This window comes from Urocampus carinirostris, chromosome 13 (assembly GCF_059441175.1).
Source record: "Urocampus carinirostris isolate Australia breed hairy pipefish chromosome 13, RoL_Ucar_1.0, whole genome shotgun sequence".
Classification (NCBI taxonomy): domain Eukaryota; kingdom Metazoa; phylum Chordata; class Actinopteri; order Syngnathiformes; family Syngnathidae; genus Urocampus; species Urocampus carinirostris.
The window spans coordinates 19,784,034-19,803,590 of NC_142361.1; the positions used below are offsets into that span (position 1 = coordinate 19,784,034).

The window sequence follows — 19,557 nt, forward strand, 5'->3', positions numbered from 1 at the left end:
GGGATAAGTGGATTGACTGCGCCCCTTTATGGACAGTTCCCAGACGTACCCAGGTCTCATTAGAGTCTACAAATCTTCAGTGGATCACAATAAAACTGATAACATGAGGTTTGTAACTGTAATTAAAACATTCATGAACATTTATGAATCTTGACGAATGATGACACTTGTTTATATCTAGTGTCGGGTTAGGATATTTGTAAATGCCAGCTATTCTGTTTTAATCTTCCGCCCCCTATTGGCTTCAAAATAATTTGGAAATGAGGGTTTTACCCCCTGAAACCACCGTGAAAATATCAGCTTTTCGCCAAATCACGCCCCTCAGGTGTCATTTATATACACTCGTCAATGGTCTATTAAAGGGAACAGCGGATAGGATTAGTTCTCTTCTCTTGGTTGCCGGTCAGACAACGCGAGTAACCACAAAACAATACAAACCAAAAAATTGTTTTAACGGTATGTGGTCCTGCACTGCAAGTCTGTCTCACCTTTACTGTCACGGTTTTGATTTCAAACTTCATGCTCTTTGGTTCCGTGGGCTGGGTAACTTTAGCAGAATAGCCTGTGCGAACGAATATCCTAAATTAATCTTATTAAAATATAAATCATGTCCCTTCTAGATAATATCAACTTCTTTCGATTTCCTACCCCCTCCCCACTCACCATCAGTTTAACCCATCCCCCCGGTCAATTTTTCTTTCTTTGTTCCATTCCGATTCTGCTAAATAAACTTTCCTTTTGGCATTGAATTTAACAATGTATGTCTTCAGTTCTTATTCCTTTTGGATGATTAATTATACGAAATCCATATACTGTAATAAAATTATTTAAAAGTTGAATTAATGTAGCAAGTTTGCCTTCAGATTATGAGACTGATCCAACTAAACTTTATGGTAAATCGCTGGGGCTATTGATTGACAAATTTAGTAACTGCTCGAATAAAGAGTAGTTCTTCCTAAAGGCTGAAAAAATAGAAATCAAAGCAAACTCCTTACATGAGCGTAGATGGTTGTACAAATGTACGGATGGACAGATTTCCAGATGGATGAATCCATTTGTGAGTGGCTGGATAGATGGACGGGTGGAAGGATGGATATATAGACAGATGGATGTGTGAGTGGCTGGATAGATGGAAGGGTTGAAGTATGAATGAATACATGAATGTGTGGGTGGGTGTATGGATGGATGAAAGGTTGATTTAAAGGAAGGACCAAAATGTGATTGGATGGGTGGATGGGCGGACAGATAGATTTGTGAGTGGCTGATTGAATGGATGCATGGGTGAAAGTATGAATGAATGAATTGATAGTTTCATTGAAGGAAGGAAAGACTGTTATGTGAGTCGATGGCTGTATAGATGGATAGTTGAATGTATAAATGGAATGACGGATGGATGGACAGATGGATAGATGGACATATGGATGGACAGATGGATGTGTGTGGGGCTGGATAGATGGACGGGTTGAAGTAAGAATGTAATAATGGATGTGTGGGTGGGTGCATGGATGGTTGAAAGGTTGAATTAAATGAAGGACCAACGTGTGAGTGGATGGATGGATGGATGGATGGATGGATGGATGGATGGATGGATGGATGGATGGATGGATGGATGGATGGATGGATGGATGGAGAAGGGATGTGTCAATAAGAAGTCCATTACCTCTGATACATTGATTTGTATTAATAAATTGCAAATAAACATGACTATTCTTGACCCAAATCACTTGATGAATATATATGAAAAAATAATAGTGTTATGACATATTTTATGAAGATATCAAGTTTGATTTGTGCATGTTCAAAAAGAATTTGAATGCCACATAAATAATTCAATTTGTGGATATCCCTGCTCTAAATGTAAATGATAATAGTACAATCACTAATCCCAAAAAAGGGGAGTGAGCTCATTTTATTAAAGGGAACATGCTTAAAACTAAGCATGTTCAGTGGTGTATTCTTTTCTTCCCATCCCAAAACATGCATGAAAGTGTGTGAGTAGAAAATGTGCTGTTTTCCCCTCCACCTTTAATCGTTTGTGGATCAGTGATCAGTGTAAAAGGATTGTAATAGATTCTGCAGTAATTGGTCAATGACAGGAGAAGCTTTAGCAGAAATGGAGCATAAACACACCACAGACACAATTTTCAAGATCAATGTGAGAGCGAGTTTGTGTAGAGAGTGAGAAGATGGGACAGGGCCTGCAATTGTGGAAGTGGGGGCTGCAGGGTTGGCGCTCCATCTCACACTGCAGGATATTTAAGTATCACCACCGTGGCTGATTCAAGCACGGGGGCTGAGAAAGCTCACCGGATCAAAGACTTTTAAAAAGCTTTTACCTCTCTCTTTCTTGTTTTTTTTCCCCTCACAACTGTCTCGATGTTTCTGTCAAGGTAAGAAGAAGTAATAGACAGGTAAATCTCAATAAAAATCCACTCAGAAATAATGAAAAGGGTTTAGGTGCCTTGCCAAGTTTAGTTTGCAATTATTATCTGTGTGTCAAAAAAGGCAAAAAATGAAGAAAAAAGTCGAGTGATGTTTATTTGTAGAGCCCTTAATCACAAAGAGTCTCAAATGGTTGCACAGATAAATTATTGCAAACCACAGACTATTATGACACCATCCCCTGATCTAAAACCTACATGAGGGCAAGGAAAAACTCAAAAACCTCAACATGAGGAAAACAGATGTTGCATTAACAAACAATACACAGATATTGTCAACGTGAAGTATAGGTCATTCATAAGATATAGAATAGAAGTGTGTTCTAACAGTTTAGATTCAAACAGTTCCTCTGAGGTTACATATTGAATCTCTGTGGGCAGAGTATTCCACAGCACTGGGGCCCGAATGGAGAACACTTTCGAACCTGCAGATCTCTTCTTGTCTCTTGAGATCACTGGTAGACCAGCATTTCCAGAGTAAAAGCTCTGTACCGGAACATAGCGGGAAATTAAATCTGAAAGACAAGAGTCTAACTGTGGTTGTGGAAGGATCTGGCCAAGAGGTCAGCATTTTTTGGCTGACAATTACAGGACCTTGTCTGTCCCTGTGTGCCCTGCGATTGGCTGGCAACCAGTTCAGGCTGCCCCCTGCCCACTGCCCGATGATTGCTGGGATGGGCTCCAGCACCCCCGCGACCCTACTGAGGATAAGCGGTGCAGCTAATAAGATGAGATGAGATGAGGATTACAGGACCTGGTTGCACTACAGAGGGGATACCTATCAGACGACATCACCAAATCTAGACATCAGGATGCCTTGACCATCATCTGTTACACAATTATTTCATGTGCAGTTACATAACGTGAAGATTTTCTCCTCGGAAGTTTATACAAAGTTAACTGTTTTTGTCCACAATATTGCCGCCTTTGATGATATATAATCATCAACCAAAGTATACTAGTAAAATATAGCATGCTATTATTTAGCATAATTGCTTTCTTCCAGTAATCACTCAGGTAACTGTAACAATCATTCATATAAGTAGGTGCCAGCAGATTACGAGTTTCTTTTTTACATACTAATATTCAGCTTATGAGGTAGTACAGGGAACTATATTAAATAACTTAATACATCATTTTATCGGATAAATCTGTTTATGATTGCACTGGAAATTTTAATGTATCAAATAAAATAAAAATTGTGCACATTATTTTGTTGAATTGTAATTTTACTATGTTACTTAAAAAGGAAGAAAAGTGGGTTGATTATTTATTTAAGTTATATTTGTGTTAATTGTCTAAAAACAAAAAACACTGTAAAAATATAATAAAATAGAAAATTAAAGACATATAATTAACCAAAAGCTCATCTCACTACCAAAAGTTTATATGAACCATTTCAGTCTGGTTTCCGTCCACGCCACAGCACTGAAACTTTACTTAAGAAGACCACAACCAACCTCCTCATTGCCGCTGATTCTGGTTTACTTTCCATTCTCATCCTCCTCAACCGAAGTGTCACCTTGGACACTATTTCCCATTCCATCCTCCTTAGCAGACTCTCTTCACCTGGCCTATTCCACACCACCCTCCAATGGTTCCACTCGTACCTTACTGGCCACCCTCAATCCATTCAACTCAAGTCTTTCTCCTCTGACTCCACTCCATTCTCCTCAGGTATGCCCCAGGGCCCTGTCCTCGGGCCCCTCTTCATTATAACCTACCTACTCCCCCTATGCCATATCTTTTGGAAATTCAATATTTCCTTCCACCCTCAGATCATCTTCCTCCCCCATCTCACTATACCCGCTGCCAGTCTTAGCTCCATGGGAAGCAGAGCTTCCAGCCACTCTGCCCTCCAGTTCTGAAACGCCTTAGCTCTGGAATTCTGCCACCCTGTCCACCTTCAAATTCAGACTCAAAACTCACATGATCATCTGCGTCACATACCTCCCCCTTTTCAACACTACTGTTTTTATTTTACTATTTATTACTTGCTTGTTTTATTCTTGTTTTATTTTTGCTTTATTGTTGTTTGTTATCACAAGTACACCAACCTTGGGTGTCCTGAAAGCGCTTCAAAGTACAATGTATCATTATTATTATTATTATTATTATTATTATTATTATTATTATTATAATTATTACTATAAAAGGGTAAACTTATTACCTCCAGAGCCACAGTGAACACAAATGATCAGAAAAACTTTAAGGCATATAAGGTAACATGATAATTCAAGCTTTGAAAAAACATGGAACGAGTTTTGCAAATTAATTTTTAAACGTTTTAGACAGAAAAGTGAAAAAAGTGTACCTTTTTTCTTAGAAAAGGATGACATACACTAATATAAAGAATAGATGGTGGAATGATTATTTAAATGACAGTCGTTTCCCACAAGCCCATATTATCAAGAAATGCTACAATTATTTAATTGAATTACCAACAAGTTGATGATTCAAGGAAGGTTCAGTTGGAACGATGAGAAATTTGATTCAGTTTGATTATGAATCGATTAAATATAGCAGGCAAGGCCAAGGCACAGTACAACCCTATCTGAATGAACCTGCCACTACTGCAAATGTGCAATCACATTTAGAGATATTTTCTCCAATAAGAGATGATTTGATAAATAACTGATTTAAAAGTGAAAAAATGGATTTATTCAGTGCATCCGCATTCTCTTCGGTAAATCATCATTTTTCAGTTCAAATAATGTTTTGATCCACGGCTGCCAAGCAGATTAATGGTATTTTTAAAAAAATATTTATTAATGTTGTATATGTGCCCCGTAAAGAGAATTGTTGATTTTTTTTTCTTTCATGAAGAAAAGACAGAAAATAACTGTTTTATAAAAACAAAACAAATGGACAACATCTAAATAGTCATCAATGGTGTACACAACTCTAACTACATTCAGTACATTTATTTATATTTATTTTCCCCACAATTCATATCCAAAAACTGAAATTAATGGTTTAAGACGTGTTTAACTTTCAAACGGCCAACCACAGGAAAAAGTTTGGTAGAAACTGTGATATTTAATGTTCAATAAAAACATCAAAATTCCTGAAAACTAAATGCCGACATGGTGCACTAGCTTACTGTGGTGTCCTAGCCAACTGTAAGCACTGTATTTACTCAACATGTTTTTTTTTCCCAGCAATTTCCCCAAAATTAATTTGTTACAGAAGCATATGTGCAGTTCAAAAGCTACATGTTTCATTGTATAATTGAAGGTTTAAATTAAAGTACATCCGTGGTCAGAAACCACCAGGCCGCGGATTGATATCGGCCCCTGAGTTGTCCGGTACCGTGCCACACAGAAAGAAAATAACGTTGCATAAAAGTTTCCCTTGATTGTATTTTATTTACACGCAATATGTTTTTTTATTAGTATTAACCCTAATTTGTAAGGTTTTGCGATGTCTAATTGTAGTATTTGGGAAATGGTTGAACAACCAACACATGCCACCGGACCCATATGCTCAACAACAGGATTCAAGCATGGATGAGAGAACTCATTGCACTGATATCAAAAATGGATAGCGTATTAATGACTTAGGTATTCAATTGTATATCATTATCACACTGCTTTAACTCCCGGTAACACGTTGTATTGCCTTTTTTATCGAGTTGTTTTGGCTTAAATAATTCCCATTATGCTCCGTTACAACGTTCTTCAGAGTAGCCCGTAATGGAGCATTATAGGAATGCGTTCAGCGAAAACAACTGTTGAACAACAATTGAATAATCATGTGCGCCTTTAAAATTAAAAAGGCAAGAAAACATGGTATCATAAGTAAAAATAATGTGATGAGGTAAAATCTATTGCCTTCTCCTTTATCATTTAGATCAATGGTGTTCTAGAGAAAATATAATGTTTTTGGGCTTATCATTTTAATGATTATTATCTTTGCTGTTGTTATTATTACTAACATGATTGTTGGGCCAGGCTGCAAAAATAACATTAGACATTGGACCGGGTTATGGTAATGGAAACGTTGCCGACCACTGCGTAACATCGAATGACTGCCGTATTTATTGTGCTGTCACGAGGTCGTCCTTTGTTTGTGGAGTCCATCCATTATCTCTTCAAAAACGGATCAACTGGTGTTCACACACAATTAAATCTGGGACTGCCTTTCAAAGTACAATAATCTTGCATCACAGCTACAATGCAAACAGAACATCAGTTCCAGTAACAGCAAATCCGATGATCAGAATTGGAAATTTTAATTTTAATTGATTTGATACTTCCTTATAGTACAAGACAACACTGCAGAGTAACAATACCAATCAACACTGATTTCATTACACGGTTTCAGAACATGTGTGTGTGTGTGTCTGTGTCTGCAGGGTTATGAAGTCCGCAAGATAACTGCCATTGATCAGGATTTGGGACGACCGAGAGGGATCGGCTACACCATCATCTCAGGTCTGAGTCTGAGTCACACAATCAATTTGACATCCAAAGCACAGAGAGTGGAATCGATCATCTCTTATCATAATCCCACAGAAAAAAAACAGACAAGTCTCATCAAACACAGCGGTCAATAACAGTGGGGAACTGTGCCTCCGAATGAAGGAATAGACTTGCTTTTAAGCATTTGTGAATCATAATTATGTAAGGAAATAGGACTTGATGAAGCACTATTCTACGTGTTGGCAGTGAGCACGTTGGTTGACTTCAGTCAACTTAAGCGTGTTCAATTATTTTGATATGTGACATGAAAAGTTTGGGTAGAATTTTTGGTGTCAGTGCTAAAATCCGTCATCGGAAAATCTTAACGTTGTCGAACGTGACAGAATGTTTAGAGAAGACATGTCGAAGCTGCAGTTTGCATAGCGCTGATAAGGCTGGAACAGAGATCCTGTTTACATATTCCTGAAGTGAATTTTCTTCTGCCAAGGATGTGATGTTTTTGCCTGCCAGTTACTTTGTCTATCTGCCAGAAGGATATCTCATGAACTTGTGAACGGATTTCTATGAAAATTGATGGACGGATCAACCTTGGGACAAGGAGCCCTGTATTAGATTTTGGTGTTGATCCAAGGCAGGGATTCTCTCTATTGGATTGGACCACTATCATCTTTTTTTTTTCTAGCTAGATATAAACTGACATGAAAATATAGAAATGCCTCCAAATCCCTTCAGTAACTCGAGCCAAAATAAATAAAAGCAAATGTTAATGACTTTTGGGAGCATGAAATGAAACTGTTATCCAGAGTTTGGATGTTTTTAGCTTTTCTCAAGCCTAGTCAGACCACAAATGTGGTTCAGAAATCAGGGTAGACTAGGCAATGACCAATGCCCGTATTTTCCAGACTATAAGGCACATCTGACAACAGAATTTTGTCAGCAATTAGAAAGTGCGGCTTAAAGCCTGAAAATACAGTAAATACAATAGAAATGCTTAACAATACAATTAAATGCTTTTACGGTAACCAATAATGAATGAATGATGTTAATTTGGTTGTTAAATCAGATTATATACCGGTATATGTTCTATGAATTAGGTTTTTTTAACTTTTGATCTTTTTTTTAATGCAACAGTGTAGTTTTATTTCCTTGTGCCTTGTAGTCAGGTGCGCCTTATCTATGAAATAAAAAGCTCTCAGGGGATATGTTTACCGTAAATTCTGGACTATGATATCCTACATTTTTACTATATTCTAAACACTGTTGCTTTAACTACTGTGCAGCTTTTTTTTGTTTGTTTTTTTCGAAACACAAATTCCCACCAACAGTAGACGAAAAAAATAATGGGTAGTTTGCGGTCCAGATGAACTTTATGATTAATCACAGCTTCCGTTATTGTGAATCAGTTACTTGCACTAACCATCACCAACATGGGAAATATTAGAAGAAAAGCTTATGATTTGTCGATTTAGTTTAAAGCGATCACTTTGGCAGTTTAAGAAGGAGCTTTATTTGATATTGACCACATACTTACGATATTTTACCTTTTTCACCAACTAACCAAGTCAGCTATTTATACATCTGAACTTAACAGCAGTGGAACTTATCTATCAAAAAGGCTTCTGATTTCTTTCTGTATTATCAGAGTCATTGTCCGGTGGCTGGAGTTCCCTTTCAGCTTCGAGAAACGATGACGAGAGAATGCAATTTGGTCAATAACCTTGGCAACCGCTTATGATACCAGCACAATAACACGTCTGTGTTGCAATCTGGCACTATTCTCCATGGTATCGTTGTTCTGGCGCTGTTGTCGACAAATATAGTACTCTGATTTACTTGACACAGGCGTCTCTCACGTTCTCTAAGTGAACATGTGCTCGTTTTGTAACCGCTCCGGTAGTCTTGAATGGTCACATGATTTAAAAACTCATGACGAAAACAATCTGCAGTAGAACTGAAAACAGTATGTGGGGGCACTGCAGCATGTGCGTTCTGCAACCAAAGGCTTCAACGCCAAATTCCACACACGATTGGCGCTAGGTTTGTGCCGGGGTTAAGCCTGCAGCTTAAAATTTTGTGCAGCTTGTACAAATAATAAATTGAGTTTTGCTCTTAAATTTAAACATGCAGCATTTAAACAGGTGCAGTCTGTATTCCAGAATTTACTATAAAAGCACATTAACCTATGCAACAGTATTGATGTATAGGTAGATTTGTGTTGACCTCTCCCAACATTTCAAATACCGCTACACAAACTAAGACTACTACATATTTGAAAATACAGCCATAATTGCCCTCAATAAGAGTTGCAACTTGTTGCATCAGTGCCACTTGCACAAAAGGTTTATGTGAAAACCCGTTGAAGCTACTCGGTCGATGTCTTAAATCTTCTATGGCATTCCTGCCCATGGTTCGTATTTAATTAGATATTTTAATACAAACGTTTTCTCAATAAATAATCCAATCGTCTGCAGAGTGAAGACAAACACCAACAGGAAGTCTTACAAACACGTATAAAGTATAAACTCTGCATGCCCTGTCAAACCCTAGCATGGCCAAGATGAAAGGACACCCATGGTACCAAAAATTTGCCAGCTGGCTTGAAATAGGCTGGCACTGTTTGATTAGCCTGGCGAACAACAAAAATGTGGAGTGACGGAAATAGCCATTGTCGGACCATCTGCTGGGTCAGCGCTTGTTTAAACTGACACTGGATAGAAGGAATTTGACTCCCTGGATAGAACTTCTGACATTAAGTCATGGATTTGTTTTTTTTCGAGGTGTCATGAGTAAGAAAAATGCTGCAATTTGTTCTTTAATCATTGTATGCTATTAACCCTTCCGATTTGGAATGAATTTATAACGAGTTTTTTTATTTTAAACAAGATACTGTATTTTTCGGATGATGAGGCAAACTTAAAACCCCAATTTGGCCAGAGATTTGAAGGGGAATGACATTCTGATGTCTCGCTGCGCGATCTTTTCCAGTGTATTCGGACTTTGAAAAAATAGAGTTGGAGAGAAGCAATGCAGTTGAAGACATGACAAGTTTCAAAATATTCCGGACCAGCCGATGGGATGCGCCCTCCCACCAAGAGGGCCAGGAGTGCAGTGGCCCCTAAAGTCATGCAAAAATGTTTCTCCCCCCTGTTTTATAAGAAAAAGGCGTGGATTTGACAAAACAGAAAATGAAACTCTAATAGGCTCTCTTGGTAACTTACATTACAAGATTAAAAAAAAGGATCTCAATGAACGAGACTTTTGTTAAAACTGCACATAGCTTAATCTTCAAGGTTGTATGATAAGACCATTGCTGTGAACAAAAACTCCTTCTACAAGATTAGTACTGCACATTGCTGAGACGTCATGCTTGTATGATAAAATAAGACTAACGCATCGGAAAATGTTTGCTGGGAAAATACTAATGTGAAAGGATATGGCAGATGAATAATTCAGTAAAATTTGTGGATGAACATAAGTGAATTTATAACAACTAAATGAGTAATGTTATGTCGCGGTTATGATGGCACCCAATTGGGCCTGCTCGTGTGGCGCCAGCTGCATCTTGTTGACAGATTGGCTCCCTGTCAGTATTTAAACTCTGTCCTGTCAGTCCCCTTTTGTCGGTCTGTTTGCGAATCTCAGTTTATACACGGCAAGCCCTTTTTCGCCTGTCCTATGATTTTGCTCATGTTTTTCTCTCACTACGATCTGTTTGATCTCAACCACGTCTGCTCTCCCGTCCCGAATTACGACCTGTTTCGGTCTCGAACACGTCTGTTCTACCGTCCCGGATAACGACCCATTTTCTGATATTGACCACGTTTTTGCTCTTCTATCCCGGCTACTGAACTGTTTTTTTCCGTTCCCGACACCGCCATCGCTCGCCACGGAAGTCCCACTCCCGCGTCCTAGTAACCTACTCCCCGCGACCAGCGATCTCCGGATCGTGTGTGCACTCCTTTCCCTTCTTCCCAATGAAACTGTGAGAAACGTTACGCGAGTGGGTCCTGCGTCCGTTATGGTCCAGACATGTTGTTATTGAAGAATGGCTGTGATGATTAAATAATAAACTTAATATAGCTAGAAAACTCATGTCAGGTGACAACATACTCTGACTTATTTTAATAATCTAAGACAGGGGTAGGGAACCTATGGCTCGGGAGCCATATATTGCTCTTTTCATGAGTACATATGGCTCCGAAATAAAATGTAACTATTGCAAATCTCTCTGTGGCGTTCCAAAGTCAAGTGATTTCATCCCGATTTTGGTCCATATACTGTAGAGCCGAAGCAACTTAATGCAGAAGTTTGATAAGAAACCATTTAAACTGATACATAAAAACGCTGGCAAATGACTTTGATTGAGTGAGCAGTATAGGTGGTCAGATCCCTGCACATAGCGCAAGGCACTTCCTTCTCTCTCTCTCTCTCTCTCTCTCAGTGCAGTCTACACCGAAAGTGAATATGATGATATGCTTATCGTTTGCAGTAATTTGCGACATTTTTACAAAAGAACTTTTCATGCACATTGTTTTAAAACCGTTATTAGGGACAAATTTCATGGAAAAAAATTGCCTCAACACTTTTAACTGAAGGTGGAAGATCGTAAATGGCATATTTACACTGATTTGGGACACATGATTTGGCATTATTATCATTTTATAAATTTGATTAAATCATCAAATGACACAGAGTGAAATCAAATGTGCTGAAGAATTAGCTTTTGTCTAGAAAGTGTGTTTGGCAGTTTAATTTTGTCTGAAAATATATCGGTTTCCTCCGGGCACTCCGGTTTCCTCCCACGTTCCAAAAACATGCATTTCAGGTGAATTGGCCGGTCCAAATTGTCCCTAGGTGTGAATGAGCGAATGAGTTGTCTGTCCCTGTGTGCCCTGCGATTGGCTGGCAACCAGTTCAGGGTGTCCCCTGCCCACTGCCCGGAGATGGCTGGGATGGGCTCCAGCCCCCCCGCGACCCTAATGAGGATAAGCGGTACGGCTGATGAGATGAGATAAGATGATTTATGATGTGACAATATTGATGCTTTCACTGCCGCAACCTTTTGGGTTTAATTCCTACTGCACACAAGGTTTTGTGAATTATGGCTGCGACACATATTAATTCATTGCATTAATATGTATCCTTGCACATGCAATCTCTTACTGTAGTGTATTTGCTGCGCCTTATAGTGAAATACATGACCGAAAAGGTATTTTTGGGAGTTAGCCTAATAGTGCAGACAATTCAATTCAGTACAGTAGATATCCTTCCTTGGTCTAATTTTGTGTCAACACTAACAAGCCTTGTAGTTTTCCTTGTGTATTTATTTCAAAGTTGAAGGGACGCGTCAAGCTCTAGAGGAGACGAACATTAAAAAGACATTAATTATGTGGTGCAACGTATTCCTAGTCATTTAAAAATAAGTTATTACACCGCACTAAGCCCTTATGGGGCTTGATAAAATCATTATAAGTAGGAAAGATAATGAAAGTGGAAGGGTGATGCAACGGCAGCACATCAAGGTGGAAGGGCAAGGGTTCCAGAGGACAGATAAGCATTTGTGACTGTCCCCTTTTACCAGTGTACCTGAAGTGTGTTAGAAAGCTTCTGAACTCATACAAAATAAAATCATCTTTATTACACTTTTCAAGGCTCTCTTACTTCAGTGCATGAAATAATGACTAACGGTGGGTTGACTCTGAACAAAGCCTTTTGCGTCGTGCCTCATTCCATGTCCTCCAAGAGATCTACTTGTTCCTGCGGGACTCGTCCCATTAGTTCGGTAATTAAGATAAACAGGTTCTTAATTGCAACAGTGATTTATGGTAATTATTGTGGAGCTTAAAATGTGGATTTTACTTGCCGTGTCCAATCAGAAGTCATATCTGGGAACACAAGAGAATTTGCGCTCCAACAATGCAGTTGTTTGTTGAGATGGTGGAGAGATACCGGTTAATGTAACATATCGGATGCCCATGAGAGCGCCAACTGACATACTACTCTCATTAGTTATCAGGGACTCTCAAATTGTCATGAGATATAGGCTATCCAAGAAAAAACTTCAGATCAAATCATGTTTATAGTAAATATATTGTACATTATAATCTCCACGTTTGCTAGATTCTTAGTAAGAATGGGTGACCTAGTCCAAAAATAAGTCTTCGTTTTGTTATTAGTTTGTCTGTACCGTTACAGCTCTAATCAGTTTGTAACAATAAACCCTCCTTCAACATTAATTTAAATACAAATATATGCGAAAAATTGAGCATAAGTTACATTCAATACAATCTTTAGTAATACAAGTAAGTCACTATAGTTAAAAAAATCAGCACAAGCTTTGAGTTTTTGAAATCAGTTCTTAAATCCACCATTGATCTCACAATTTAGCGAACATTCAAATTGTTTGTATTCTAAATTATGGATTATTTAAATTATTTACATTTATTGCCCAGTCCTAATCCTTAATACTCCTTTCTGCCAGAAATTGAATTAGTATTGAAGTTGTTTTTTGGAATCAACAACAACGCGTTTTACACATTTCTGATCTAGAAATCAAATCTACAAAATCTGTAAATCATCTAGCTATCAACTGATGTTTTTTCTATCAAAACAGACTTTGACCAGTGTCTGAAACTCATGACAAAAAGTTACCGGTCACCAGGGCAGACAACTCTGAAGAATTGCCTGCCCAGCCATAAAGTTGCCTGCCCCATTTTTCACAACTTAAAATGCAATAAGACGACTAATCGCAAAAAAGCAACAACCTATTGTTGCAAAGTATTAAGGATTGATAATAAGAATATATAACAGAACAACACTTTAAAATTAAGTTTATTATGACATCGCTATTTTCCATCTGCCATCACTATGTACCTGTATTTACTCGTCTTCATTCATGCAATGTTTGCATTGTGTCGTCTGCTAGAAGCCACGTGAACTCCTCTTTCCATGATGCTTTTAATGTACGTTTACGTTTTGTAGCGCGATACATTTTGTTAGCTTTTTTCGAATCTTTCTTCTGGGGCTGAGGTTTTGGCTTGATTCCTAGCCACTTATCGATTTTTCTTGTGTTCTCTGTGCGTCTACTTTGGAAAATGATATGCAAATGCACGACCTCATAACGCTCGGGAAAGTCCGGAAGCATGAAGTTATTCGATGCAGGCTTCTGATCGGCTGCCGAATATGCAAATTGCCAAATGAACCAAAATTCCGAAATTTCCAAATTGAACGAAGATTTCAAAATCAGAATAAAGCAAACGTTTGATTTGGAAATATAAATTGATAAATAAAAATGAAAGTTTTTTTTTTTCTTTCTTGGAAAAGTTGTCGGCCACCCAGGCAGAGACGTTGTTTAAGTTGTACGCTGGACGTAAAAGATGCACGCCCCGGGCGTCCGGGCAGACGTTATACCAGACACTGCTTTGATCTAAATTAAGAGTCATGAAAAAAAACATATAGGCAATCGCCTAACACGTGAAAAGTGACTGGTTCGAGACTGTGTAGAAATATTTGTTGGTCTGGAGAGGGATGGGCGTTACCAGAGTGTACTTGCCCAAGACCCCTCACAGAAAATTGTGCCCTTATGACCCTAGAGGTTAATGGATCCACCAACCAACACCGCAGAAGAGAATACTTTGTATACAAGTTCTAAAATACAATGAATGAGCAAAGGTACTGTGCCTTCGGAAATTATTCATATTGCTTCATAACATTTTCATTTTGTTATGTTTCTTCTACTCTTCTTGCACTATCGGCACTATGGTAAAATACTATACGTAGCCAATTACAATACAACTTTATTTATATCTGTACATTCAAGGAAACTGTGGGGGTCAGATGCATCGACATTTCGTTCTGTATACACGTGTACTAGAATGACAATAAAGTAGATCTGAATCTGAATCTGAATCTGATTCTGCTTTATTCCAAAATTGATTTCATTCATTTTCCCCTCAAATTCTACAAACTACACCCCCTAATGACACTTATAGAGGTTTTTAGATTTTTTGAGAAAGCAATCGAAAAAAAAAAAAAAAAATCACATATACATTAGTCTTCACAGCCTTTGCTGTGAAGCTCACAAATGAGTTCAGGTGAATTCAGTTAATTAAACATGATTCATCTGTCTTCTGTATCGTGGGCACCAATTTAGGAGATGGATACAGAAAAGGTTCTGACACTTTGAAGGTCCCAAATAGCACAGTTGCATCTATGATCCAAAAAAAGCCAACAGTATATTACCGAGAGTTAGCCGGACATCTAAACTTAGCAATCAGGATAGATGGGTCTTAGTCCTGGGGTTGACTAAGAACCCGTCTTCTGTGGGGAAAGAAAACAACTTTTTAAAAGAACAAATACCTCAATCACCCAATCAGTCTTGCATGGTATGAGTGGCAAGCCATAAGGCATTTCTTACTTAAATGCTAATGAAAGTCCGCCTGGAGTTTCCCCAAGGCACCTGAATAACTCCGATAACGAGGAACACTATTTTATAGTCTGATGAGACAAAGATTGAACTCTTTGCTGTGAACGCCAGGTGTCCTGTTTCGAGGAAACCAGGCACCGCCCGTCACCAGGTTAACACCATCCATCGAGTAAAGCATTGAAATGGCAGCATCATGCTGTGGGCATGATTTTTAGCAGCAGGAACTGGAAGACTAGTAAGGAAAGAGGGAACGATGAATGCAGCAATGTACAGAGACATCCTGGGTGAAAACATGCTCCAGAGCACTCTTGACCTCAGACTTGGTTGATGGTTATTCATTTAGCAGGATGAGGACCTTAAATATACAGCTGAGATATCAAAGGAGTGGCTTCAGGACAATTTTGCAAATGTCCTTGAGTGGCCCAGCCAGTGCCCAGGCTTGAATATAATTGAATGTCTCTGGAGAGATCAGAAAATGACTGGGCGTAGATGTTGCCCACTCAATTTGATGACCTTATGAGGGGTGCTGCAAAAAGATAGGGGCTACAGAACGCATACAAAACTCAGAAAAGTGTGTCAGGCTTGTGGCATCATATTCAAAAAGACCTGAGGCTGTAATTGATTTTTCAATTAAACAAAACGTTTTAAAAAAGTGTAACAGTATTCATTAGGGAATGGAGTGTTTTTATATCTGGGTTGTGAGACCTGAGGTGGGTTGAAATAAGAGCTGGAGATGAGCAGTTCCTTTGAATGTTTTATTACAGAATATTCCGGGCACAAATGAGCTACAGTCTTTGTCTTTGGGGGCTGTTTGAAGTGGATAATGAGTGACGTCGCGGAATTGTTTGCACTGCGGGAAAATGACTATAGAAATGCACTTGTGTAAAGAATCCTTCTACAAAAAGGGTAGTTCACAAACTGATTGAAATGTATTACAAGGCTGATCATCAATCATTAAATGAGTCATTAAATTAGAGCACTGCTTAGTAGCTCAGGAGGTAGAGCGCTCGTCTTGGGATTCAAGGGATCCCAGTTCGAATCCCGGCTTGTCGAAGTGTCCTTGGGTAAGACACTGAACCCCTAATACCCCCAATAAGCAGGTTAGCGCCTTACATGACTGCAAGGCCGCTATTGAGAAATGTGGAGCACATTGTAAAGCGCTTTGGGAAGTCATTGACTTGAAAAGCGCTATATAAATGCAGATCATTTCATTTTATATCTCTACTGATGATAGCCTCATCATCCTTGGGGATATCTTTATCATATCGCAATTGTATTTTGTAAACATGCTGGACTCTGAACTAGATGTTTCCTGTCTCTCATTGTAGAAGAATCAAGGTGATAAACCTAACAATTCCAGAGACCACAGATTCAAGTATATAACAAAAGGCTAGGAAGTTTGCAGTGAGCAAGAGAGAAAAATAATAATCTGACAAAGCAATGAAGGCTGCAAGCGCTCTTATAAACTCCATAGAAGTATTTGATACAGCCACACTTTGAACTATTTGAATGCCTCGGGATGTCACTTCAAACACAAACATGACAAAACATGTCTTTTTGCAGAATATACACAAACATGATGTACTGTATTGCTTCTACAAAGTTTGGAATTTACAGTAGTCCGAAATTCATTGATTAGTTTGAATAATTTCAATGAAGATGTCCTGTTAACTGTCAATTTCAAAGTCAAACCATGTCCTCCAGTGTACTATACACTTATTTTGGTGTTTAGCATTTGTTGCATTATGCAGTGGGGATCATTTCACAGCACACTCCATAAAATGAAATGACCCTTTAACCGGCATTTTAATAGCTCCTTTCATTTCTTTCTAGTTATTTTAGCATTATGATATCTGAGATTTTTTTTTTCCCGCAGTGCAAACAATTCCGCGACGTCACTCATTATCCACTTCAAACAGCCCCCAAAGACAAGGAGGCAAGCGCAGTATCGTCTCGTCTCACTGATATCAACGACCCGCTGGAGTGACACACCAAAGCACTGATGGCCTTACACGGAGCCCGTGGCCATTTTCGTATTTGCATACAGACATATTGTCGATAAAATATTTAGTTCGTCCTTAAAAAAAACATTTATGTATACATAAAATGGTGTTCCAACTTGAGCTGCACCCATGAAAAACGTGTATTTGTAGGCATTAACACATGGCCGAATACGTCATAACAGAAGTGACATAAAAATAAAGAATTTAAAATCAACAAGCAGGGTTAAAGAGTAACGGAATACATGTAACATGGTTACGTAATCAGGATATTAAAAAAAAGTTACCAAAAAAGAAAGGAATCTAATTACAGATCAATTTAGTTATGAGGATTACTTTGCAGGATTACAATTGTCGTTAAAATTATATTCCGCTGACATAATGCGCCAATGAACTAATTCAAGTCATCACATTTATTTGTATAGCCCTTAATCACAAAATGTCTCAAATGAATGCATAGGTTACAATCACACCAACGCCTGATCTTAAACCAAAATGCGGGCAAGGAAAAACTCAAAACCTCAGCATGAGGAAAAAGAAACATTGAGAAGGGGCCTCACAAGTGGAAATCCCCATTCCAGGATGACCAGGGTGCAATTGATTCAGCATTAGGTAACGGTCCGCAAATATAGTGAACATCAATAAAAGAGAACAAAAGTAATATGTTGAAATTAGTCCAGAAATTGCATAACAGCAACGACGCCTCAAGCCTCTAAAATAGTCCAAAAAGTCCATAACAGCAACGACACCGCTTCCCATCGATTCATGCGTTGACATGCTTCAGGTCCAGACCCTGGTCCGCTGAATCATCCCAAATCATCCTTCTCCCTCGTATCACCACCAGCCAGGCAGTTGGAAAAAGACAGGAAAAGAAAATATGAGTTGGGCATCAATCATAAGCTATTAAATAGAAGTGTGTCTTAAGTCCAGATTTAAAAACTTCCGCTGATGTTGCAGATCTTATCTCCGTAGGCAGAGCATTTCACAGCACTGGGGCCCGGATGGAGAATGCTCTCGAGCCTGCAGACTTCTTCTTGGCTCTCGGAGTTACAAGTATACTGGCATTTTCTGAGCGGAGGCTCCGTGCAGGAACATAGGAGGAAATCAAATCAGAGAGATAAGAGGGGGCAAACCCAGGAAAGCATTTGTATGTTAGTAAGAAAACCTTAAAGTTTCATCCTAAGGGGACTGGGAGCCAGTGCAAGTCAGCTAATGTAGGAGTGACATGGTACAACATTCTTGTCTTGGTCAAAATTCTCGCTGTGGCATTTTGAACCAGCTGCAAACTTTTGATACTAGACATCGGGAGACCAGAAAGCAATACATTACAGTAATACAGCCAAGAAGTAATAAACGCATGAATTGTAATCTCTGTATCTGATTGGGACAGCATCGGACGAATCTTCGCAATATTACAGAGGTGAAAGAAAGCCATGCTAGTAATCTGTTTCACGTGTAACTGAAACGACAGATTAGGATAAAAAATAACACCTAGATTTTAGACCGAGTCACTATGGGTGATGTTACATTTGTCTAGGTTCAGGGCAGTGTTTAAGAACAAATCACGACAATGAGCTGGACCAACAATCAACATTTCAGTTTTTTTGTGTCTTAACTTTAATCACTGACACGAGAGAGATAGAGAAAGATTAGGCTCACACACACCCAGGAGCTACGTCTGCAAGCCGCATCTGTAATGCGCACATTGTGCAGAACGGCACCTTACCACCACTAATATATGTTTGTCAGAGTGTGGTCCAGGTAAAAGTAATTTTCATTTCGCCTGTATTTTATTTAACATTAAGTGTAGCACTGATTTTGTTTGATTGGCATGAGCTGCTACCGTGTGCGGGCAGTGAAGTTTCTCGCTCGTGATCCGTTGAGGGACATTGAGTGATTTTGATTATCTTCTTTTTGTTGATGTTAATTGCTGTTCAAAATCCACTATTTGATCACTGCATTGTTATGTTGTGAGAATAATTACTTAAGCCTAGTAAATCTGAATGAATTCAAGAGGTTTAAAGAGGCATCTCCACGTCAGACATTTAAAAACGTTGGTTGGAAATGTAGAAACTGAACAATTGGTGTGTTTAATAAAACTATTTTGGGATCTTAATAACCTCCTAATGTTAACTAAAACAGAGATATATCTTGTCTGCAATGTGAAAGAGAGAAGTATTATTTTTGTCTTAGAAAGTATCCTGTTTGGCTGGTTGGTTAGTTGGTTGAATCCATAAACCACTGGGGTAGTAGGGGCACCATTTCCT

General features: G+C 38.7%; 1 protein-coding gene across 1 annotated transcript in view; it reads left to right on the forward strand.

Annotated features, from left to right (window-relative positions):
- Positions 1–19,557, forward strand: part of cdh23 (cadherin-related 23) — a 330,854-nt gene that overhangs the window by 142,587 nt on the left and 168,710 nt on the right. The window contains exon 9 of the mRNA XM_088350886.1: positions 6,799–6,877. Coding sequence (XP_088207012.1) covers positions 6,799–6,877 — 79 coding nt within the window. The remainder of the gene's footprint in view (positions 1–6,798; positions 6,878–19,557) is intronic.